The 9,387-nt window shown below is 44.0% G+C and overlaps 1 protein-coding gene across 1 annotated transcript; it reads right to left on the bottom strand.

Moving 5' to 3' along the window:
- Positions 1 to 104: 104 nt before the first annotated feature.
- Positions 105 to 9,309, bottom strand: TSPO (translocator protein). Its single transcript, XM_027693639.1, has 4 exons — positions 9,189 to 9,309; positions 4,179 to 4,379; positions 1,462 to 1,600; positions 105 to 790 (listed from the first exon to the last, which is right to left on the bottom strand). Exons 2-4 carry the CDS (start codon positions 4,364 to 4,366, stop codon positions 614 to 616), a joined length of 504 nt encoding a protein of 167 aa, XP_027549440.1. The 5' UTR covers positions 4,367 to 4,379; positions 9,189 to 9,309; the 3' UTR covers positions 105 to 613.
- Between the last annotated feature and the right edge of the window lie 78 nt (positions 9,310 to 9,387).

The raw sequence follows: 9,387 nt of genomic DNA, 5'->3' as shown, positions 1-9,387 counted from the left end.
CCCAGTGCAGTGTGAGGAGAAGAGATGAAGGGGCTGTCTTTAAGATCAAGTCCTGTTACCTTCTGCTACAAACAATTTAAAAACAACACAAGCAAGGAACAAGATAAGTTTTACACGTAGTTTAATGCATTCAGCTGACAGTAGGATGTGCCTTGCTTCGGAGTAGGAAGGCACAAATTGTTAAAAAAAGCTTGTCTTCAATGTTTCCAGAGTACAATGGCCAGAGGACAAATATCTGGCAGCTGTAGTGGGACTGTGCCTGGTGGCACACAGCACCTTTGGAAGCACCTTTCTGGAAGCTGGATTGGTATGTGGCTGGATTTCTTCCTCTGAACATGATGGAGTTCCTGCTTATTTCTGGTAATAGTTAAAGTGCTGCTGTCATAATGTAGCATTAGTACTTTTAAATCAACACCACTTTTTAGTTTGCTGTAAAACCCAGTCAGTGACTTGCCTGGTAAAGGCATATTTGTTTCGACAAGTACTGCTTTGTCAACTTGTAATTAGCAAACTAATGGCGTGAGTAGTTCAGCTAAAAATAAAATAAGGCCATAACTTTTATGTATAAAAATTATTGTGGAAAAAAAAAAGAATCTTTCTGGCCGAAAACTGGTTATTCGGGTTTTTTCTTGCTGGGATTGTCCTTCCAGATCCGATAGTTGAGTGCAGAAGCCATGGTGAGCCAGGCTAAATAAGGAACCATCAAATAAGCTGCTGTTCTGTTGATGTTGTACCAGGAAGCAGCTGTAGCTGTTGCTGTCCCAGTTGCGAGCAGGAGAGTCACCAAGCCCTGAAACACAGAAGGTGGTTAGTGTTGTTTTCCCTCATTGCGTTTCCTTGACTCCACAGTCTTTCTGTGGCTCTTCCCACCTGGCTCTGTCCCCCTGGGAGCTAATTCCTTCTCAGTAAACCAGTCAGCAAAAAAAAGATTTCTGCTGAGTTAAGAATCAGTTCAACTCATAAAATGATATAACAGGTACAAGAAAGGGCATTGCAAAGTCTTCCCCTGTTACAGCATCTCACGTATATCTAGAAAACCAGGGAAATATTTTATTTTTTTAATTTTTGAGCCGAGCTTTTTCTCTTCAGAGAACTGCAGAAAATTAGTCTCTTCTCAAATGGGTGTTGATTACCTGAATAATGTTGTAATAATAAGCTTCTTATCGCTGCTGTTTGCCCGAGAATTGTAGCAAGGCATAAATGTTTCCATTTTCTAGTCACCCAGAGCTCTTACCAAAGGTTGGCAGGAAGAGCTGCTTGAAATCCATACATTTAAGGATGCTCTAGAAAGGCAAATCCTCCCAGGTGGCTGCTGGCATGCATTAAAGAGAATTTTAGAAAACTTCTGCAAGCCTTTTTTTCTGTACTCAGGCTCATGGTTATGACACAAACCTTTCATCTGAGCACCTTGCAAATAGGAGTAGAAGCCTTTGACTTAAGAAACTTTAGTTTTCCACCTACCCATCCCATTTTGTGAGCTCCAAAAAACACTGGGGTCCATGCCCAGTTCAGTGCCAGCTGCCCTGCATACAGACCCAGGGGAACCACTGACTTCTCCTTGAAGCCTCCCAGTTCCTTCCACACCAGGTAGGAGCCATATCTGTAGGGAGAGAAGGGAAGGTGGAATTCACTGCACTGCTTAGAAAAGCTACCACACATTCTTGATCAAATGAAACAGATTAATAATTAATAATAGATTAATTTGGAAAAGTACATATACAGGTACTACTTGGCAGAGCAACTGAAAGCACAGGGTGGACCAACTGCTTTGGATAACAACCTGGAGAGAGAAAAATTCCCAATCCTGCCAGAGTTCTCACTCCTAGGTGAGATGTCCTCCTGCAGTTCAATCTCAAAAGAGAATGTTGAGATGGAAGCAAGTCTAAGATGCAAATAGTGAAGAGACTTCATTTTGGTCCTGGGAGATGGTGCTTTAAAGATTCAATAAAAAAATAACAAGTTTTTAAGTGGATGAAATGAATGTAGGAGAAATAGGAACTAAGTGGCATCCCAAGGCACGGTGGAGTATGGGGAAAGATGGTATTAGAGCAGGAGGAACCCTTCAGTCACTTTTTGGAAGGAAGGGGACAACGGTGGGGAGAACAAAGATTTTAGGAGAACTGTGGAATTAACCACAAGGAGCACCCAGCACCCTCCTGTCTGCAGGATCCTGGCTACTGAAAGATCTTCCCAAAAGATTTTGAACAGATTTTAATACCACAGAAGAACAGTTCACTGGAGGGAGCTTACAAGCTGCTAAAGCCAGGATTTGGGAGCTCTACTAAATGTCAAGTTTATTTTTGCACTGGAGAAGCCTGAGTAAAACAGGGAAGATTCATCAGCTAAGACTGTTTCTTTTGCTCATTTGACTTAGATTTCAGTCCAAATGACTGCACAGCCTTTCCAGGTAACTCCAGTAGAATCCCTTGGATAAAGTGCCACCATCCTGAATTGTTTCAGAATTGGAAACTGATACAGACTGTGAACTGAACTGGACAGCACGGGGCTCATTTGTATTTCTCCTGGCAGTGGAGCAACAATGGAGACCAACTTGTAGGAATTATTTCTTCAGGAGCAGACAAACATCCACAGGAGTAATTGCAAGGAGTTTGTCTTCAGTGGTAGATCATACAAGAAGGATTTTTTTGTTTGTTTGTTTAACCCACTTAGTGACCCAAACTTGCTTCTTGGCCATTACTTTCATAGGGACTGAACAATGCAGCTTTGATATTTTGGCAGTTTGACTGCAGAGAATAATAAAATCAAAAGAAAGGAGGGGGCAGGGTAAGCATTAGAAACTTAACAGTCTCCTAAGTAGAAGGAATTCTGAAGGAATGAAATGTCCTGATCATTTAAGGAATGTGTGTGCACGGTGGATTACAGGAGAAAAGCCCGGTAATAAGTATGATCTTTTCACTGAGCTAAATGTACAGTACAGAACTGAGACCATCCACCTTCTGATATACTGATTCTGCTATTACCAAAATAAGGGATAAGCTGTGACAACTTGGATTTTTTTTTTCTAAGGTTTTTAACCTGATACCCAGGTTTATGATGAGGAATCCAGGAACAGGGTTTCAAACTGTGCAGTCAACTTGAAGGAAGCTGGGAAGGCGACCCAGATCTTGTCTCTTTCATAAAAGGCATGTTTTCACTCACAGGACAATAATGATCTGGTTCAAATGGAATGTGTCTTGCAACAGGTGGTCTGGTATTTAAGATAACCTGCAGGGTGACTATGTAATGTTCACTGGGAGAAGATCTGGTCTCTGAGAGTTTATATAGTTAACCCAATGCTATACACAAACTACAAGTCACTTAAAATGGTGGGAGAAATGGGTGGGGTGAGCCAAAAAAGGCATATTACAGCCCAAAAATTATTATTGGGTTATCAACAATGCGTGTTTGAGAGCTAGGAAAAAACATAACTAACTTTGGTAGGCACAGCTCATCACAGTTTACACCAAAGCACGTGGTGTTGGTGCTTTTAGAGCAGGGAGGAGGATCAAAACTTCCCAAACTCCTGAGACAACCTACGTCTACAAATATTTTTGCTACATCATATTAAAAGTAACAGTCACACTGCCAAAATACAGTCTTATTAATCTCTCATGGTTCCTGTGGGAATGGTACTTGGCCTTGTGATTCGTTGTTCATTTGACAGCACTTGCTGTGCTGTCAGGTATTTTAAATGAGTTAAAGAAGGAGACAGTGTATGGTTTCAAGCATTTACAGTTTAGCAGCCTGGAAGTTTTATTTGAGAGGACATGTATGTTTTGATTTTGGTTTCTCTTGATTGAGCTCTGTTAGAACAGTTCTATCCTAATTTTCCTCCTTGCCCCTCACATTTATTTGGTTTTAATTTTCCTAAAACTACTGAAGGACATACTTAGAAGACATCCCAGTGCTGCAGCTTGGCAGGTCTCTCCCTCAGAATGAACGAGGAAAGCAAATTAGTGACAGCTTTTCAACCTCCTGCTTTTGATGTGGATGCCTGTGCATACAAAATGTCCCATCAAACCCACACACAACTCCCCAGACAGGTTTCTACCTGTCCAACAGGCAGGTTGACACAGTTTCTTACAAACACAGAGCCACAGGAGTACAGTGATAGTTCTCTGGTCCAGCATTGCACAGTAAGGAACTTTGAGATCAGGTGAAGTGCCTTAAAAACATACCCCATGGATGTATAGAGAGTTCCCCACACAGGAGCAAACACCCAGTTAGGTGGACACCAGGATGGCTTCTGCAGAGTTTGATACCACGTTGGGATTTCCTTTTTGGTTATACTGCTTCCTAGAAATCCCCCTGCATGGGGCAGAAGTGTGAAACCCACCGCTGGGGCCCAGGCTGGTACCACTTCCATGGAGACAGTGAACCTGGAACAAAACCAAACATGTTGATTTGGCACAAAAAAGTTTCCAATTTTAGCAGATTTTAAAAGATATACATGTGTGGGATTTGATCCACAGCCTACTCTGGTCACTGAGAAATTAATGGATCTTGTTCCAGCTTCACTGGACAATGCTCCTGTAAATTGGGAATGGGGGTGGCAGGACCCTTTACTTCTCTCTCAGCTGTGTGCACTGAAATTACTGAATTTTACCTTCATAAATATCCCTTAAGGGTGTTTATTTCATACCCATATGTATGCCAGAGGAATAAAGCAGTTTGATATGTACTTGGAAAATAAAAAAATGCAGTAGGAAGTACTTCTGCATTCACCAAAAAGCCCATTCACTCAGTGAAAAGGCACAGCCAAGAGTGAGAAAAGAGCATGTGCAAAATCATGTTATATGTTGTACTGCAGTTTTTAGCCTCAAAAGCTTGCTGAGGATGCTCAATGGGGCCAGTAAGAGGGTTGTGAATTAGTAATGGACACTTGAGAAGCTGCCTCTGAAAACAAACACCAGGGAGGACAACGAGAAGGCAACGACTTAAATGATGTTTTGTAAACAAGGAGATCTCAGCGGATGAATGGGGAGCCCACCTGTGGCTCCTCCGTGAAGCATTCAATCAGCTGCAGCCTGGGAAGTGAACTGGATTAAATCCACCTCCAGAAGTGGCACTAAGCAATGCCTTGCTCTGCTGGGCCGGGCTGCTTTAGTTAAGAGCACAGGCGGCAGGAAAAAACAGTGAGCAAGGAAGGAGGAAAAAGCTTCGCTGCAGACTTTCTGGCCAAAGTCCAAGTGCTACAGAAGAGCTGTGTTTAGTTTACTGAAATGTAAACAGATCAGAGCTACAGTAAAAAAGGGCAGGACTAAAAGGTGGGTTTTTTCAAATATGCAATAGGCAAATACACCCAATTCCTGTTCCTCTGTCGAGGCAGCAGGAAGGGAAGGTTGCAGCAGTGAGGAAAGAGAAACTGTGGAAGGCCCAGGGGATAAAAGAGTTTTAAAGCAACAAGCATTGCAGGGGCTTGTCAGAGAAAAGTGCCATGTTGATATTGTCTTGGCTCTTGTCTTTCCCTGCATTTAAAAACTTCCATTGCTAAGGTCAGCACTGCTGGGATGAGGAGGCAGGGATTCGGGAAGAGGAAATCCTACTTGTAACTGGTAGGAAATGGAGCACAGATTTTGTTGCATTGTGGGGGCTCTGATGTGATGGATTTCTGTTTGGAGATCAGGGACAAGCCTGGCCAGCAAGGGAGCTCCTGCATTATGGTTTTTGTCCTTGTACTCAGGGCTCTGCCCACACAGCTCTGCAGATCTAATGAAGAGATTTCAGTGGCTGGGACCACAATCCACGGGATCAACAGAAATCCTGGTGATAAAACCAGAGCAGAATTTGGAAGGCAAAACCGAGAGCGTGGAGGGGCTGGTAAAGCATGCAGGGATGAGAAAGGTTGTAAGGAGCAAACAAGAAAGGGTGTGAAGGGGCTGGGCTGTGGTCAGACCTTGGGGGAAGCCAAAAATGAATAAAAAAGCACACAAAAAAGGCAGCAGACAAAGCAATACAAGGTCAAAAACAGGACAAAAGAATGAATGGCTGAAAAAAACTAAGCAGGGAAGAATTCATAACTAAGGCAGGGGAGAAGGAGAGAACAGGATCACTTAGGTCTTGGGTGAAGGATGGACAAGGCAGAGAGGAAAAAATCTGCATAGCTCATTGCTGTCATACTCCTGCCTGATGGATTCGACCTGCTTTTTACCAGGGTGCATCTTAAATTTAAAGTTAATAAGATCTCACCATTTTTTAACCCTCTGCTTGTGCTTTGCCTACAGGGAGAACAAACACCAGGATTAGTTCTCTACACGTGCTGTCATCTGTCCAGTGTGCTGTCAAATACTATTTTGTAAAAAGTGGTAAGCAAGAACCCAGAGGAGTTTATGTTTTATTTGGATGTAACAAAGTGAGGGTGGTTTCCTGCAGTGTTAAGCAGCTGGACTTTGTCAGGGGTTCTGTCAGCTTCCCCCCAGGGAAGAAAGTCTGAAAGTGTCCTGTAAGCTGAGAGTGCTGAACACTGCTCTGTTGCAGTTATTAGTGAATAAATGATGTAGGGAATGCACTGAAATAATCCTTAAGTGATGGGAGAAAGGAAACCAGGCAGGCAAATAGAAACAGGAAAGGCACAAAGCAAAGCAACAAGAAAGCCACTTGTAAACAGCAAAGGGGAGGAAATGCAAATGAAGAGACTGGACTTACTGGCTTGAATTGAATGTTGATGTCCCGGTCTTTTGACCACTATTAATACTGATTAATTATATTTCCCAAGAGATTAAATACTACTATCAATTTCCCACCAAAAAGCACTAGTTAGCTCAGGGAACACACTACCTGGTTATGGAAGAAGCTTTGTCTTCTCTCTCTGGTTACTTCATGTGAATCTTTAGCAAGGGAGAAAGTAAAAGACAAGGATGCAGTGGAGAGCCTGTGCATTCTGTCAGTCCTAAGGCATTTATGTGGTGACCTGTGCAGTGTGAGAGGTTTATAGAACACCCAATACCTTTTTTGAAAGTAACATAACCACAGAGGTCCCTCAGCCTTTTTAGTTCCTTTAGTGTATTGCTGACACTCTGAAACGATTCGGTGATAAATTACACACCACAGACTTGCTAACACAGCCCCTCTGAGCTGCATCAGGATTACACAACCTAGAAATAATAACTACTTTCCCAATCCTATCCCAGCTTCCCTTCAGGGCGAGTTGCACAATATTCTTGCACTCTGATTTCCATCCTGAGGAAACCTGGATGTCTGTAGATGGTATCTGCAGTGTACCCAGCAGGTACTGTCTGAAAGAAATATTTTCTTCTCACACACACTTAACTTGCTTATTTCTGTTTCCACTTCTTATCTCTGCCCTGCAACGTATTCTTCATCATCCTGCCCATTTTTTGTGACTTCAGGCAGGTTCAGCAGTCCAGTGGAGGCTACTTTTACATACACATTGCAATAATTTTTCTAGGTATTCAAAACATCTCACTTGCCCAAAGTTGATTCCAGCTACAAAAAGTAAAAGGAGAAACAAAGGGGAAAAAACCCCACTCGTTCAACTTGCTTAATTTATATTGATAAACTATGTGTGTGTGTTGTGGCTTTAAGTCCTGGGAGACTGCAAGACTAAAACCAAAGTTATGTCACAGTCTGTGACACAGAAAACAGCTACTACAATAAAAGTAGCCTTTCCTTTGCTACATCATCTCAAGTAATGATTTTGATTTGATTTGAATCTCAAGTGACACTTCAAACAATAAATGCTATATAATATATCTAACAAGTGTACAATATATGTTTATAATAAGTGTTTTTAATTGAAAACAATGGTGTTTATTTAAGAATATAATGCAAGGTGTAGGGATAGAAACAAAAAAATCTCACTGCCCAGGTTACACTTCTTTTAAAGTGGCAGAGCACAAGTTGTGCAAATAAATCTATGATTTACTGAAGGTTTACATACAGGGAACTGAAATGTATACTGGAACAAAAGCTTCCCAGGCAACAATTTGCCATTTGCTGCTCAATCTCTTCTAATTTTCCCTATGTCTGTTTGCATTAAACCCTCTGCATGCAGATAAAACATCCCTTCCTTCCAAAGAGCCACCCAATGTCCTGCTGTAGGTTTTTCTTCTTCATCATCCATACCTTCTCTTAAAAAAAAATTAAGTTTCTCCTGGATATTTCTAGTTTAAGTGCTGCCTAGGCCTCACTCTTTTCAGCTTGCCAGGTATTCTGATGAGGTAAAATGCATCACCACTGCTAAGTCTCAAATGCTTTACATACAGACTGCACCCTTTTGCTGTTGGGACCCCTGTGATTCATATCCTTCTCCCACCTTGTACTAACACAGTAAAAGTCTCTTTTACTGAGCTGCTCTGACTCAATGCTTGATACTGTTTCATAACCTTTATATGATGCAAAGTTATTACACAATTGCAACTCTGGCACAGCAACTTTCACTTTTTTCTTTCTTTTTTCTTTTTTTTTTTTAAATAATCTTGCCACTGAACGCTCGAATTGTACCACAGAGCGTTTTGCGCTGATTTGCGAGTATTACCCAAAAATTCGGAAGAAAAACCCAAGCCCTTTCTTTCAGCCTTAAAGAAACGCTACCGGAGGAAGAAATGTTACCGAAGGGAGATGCCTTTAGTTATTAAGAGCGGCCTGAAAACTTCTGCCGAGTGCAGAGAGCGAACGGGCACAGGGCAGACGCGCAGATCAGAGGAACAGGGACTGCGGGCACGGCTGGACAGCTGCGAACCGCTGGGAAACTCATAACGCCGGATAAAAATTAATAAGGGACTTCCTTGTTTTCTTGGGGGGTTTTTTGGTTTTGTTTTTGGTTTTTTTTATGTTCTTTTTTGAGCACTTTCCACGCCAAACGCCGGCACGGAGCAGCCGTGGCTGTTTTCCCCAAGCCCATGAGCCGCAGCAGCCCCGTCCCGGCGCCTCCTTCCCGGGTGTCCCGGGGGAACAGGTCCCTCCCCGCCGCGGGATTAACCCACCCCGGATAAACTGCCCCGGGGTCCCGGCGGACGGACGGTGTGTGCATCCAGCGGGGGCTGCTGGATGATCCCTCCCGGCCGCGGGCAGCGGGATAAACGCACCCAAAAGTGCCGCGGGGCGCGGCGGCGGCGGCACCGCTCCGGGAGCCGCCGGGACCGGGGCTGGGGCGGGCGGACCCTCCGGCTGCGTTCCACATCCCACCCCATCCCATTCTATCCCACCCCAAGGAACACCGCGGCTACCTCGCTCCGCTGCCGCCGGTCGCGCCTCCTCCCGCTGTGCCGCGCTGGGGCAGCGCCCGCCCCCGGCACCGCCCGCGCTGCTCCCGCCCCGGGGCGGGATCTCGGCGCTGGGCGGGCGGAGCGCAAGGCGGTGAGTGCCGGGGTTTCCCGGCCTCCTTCCATCCCTCCTTCCCCGCCCGATTCCCGGCCTCCCTCCCTC

The sequence above is a fragment of the Neopelma chrysocephalum genome, unplaced genomic scaffold (genome assembly GCF_003984885.1).
Source record: "Neopelma chrysocephalum unplaced genomic scaffold, ASM398488v2 Primary Assembly neopelma1_92, whole genome shotgun sequence".
NCBI classification, from domain to species: Eukaryota; Metazoa; Chordata; class Aves; order Passeriformes; family Pipridae; genus Neopelma; species Neopelma chrysocephalum.
This window is presented reverse-complemented; position numbering and strand designations above follow the sequence as displayed.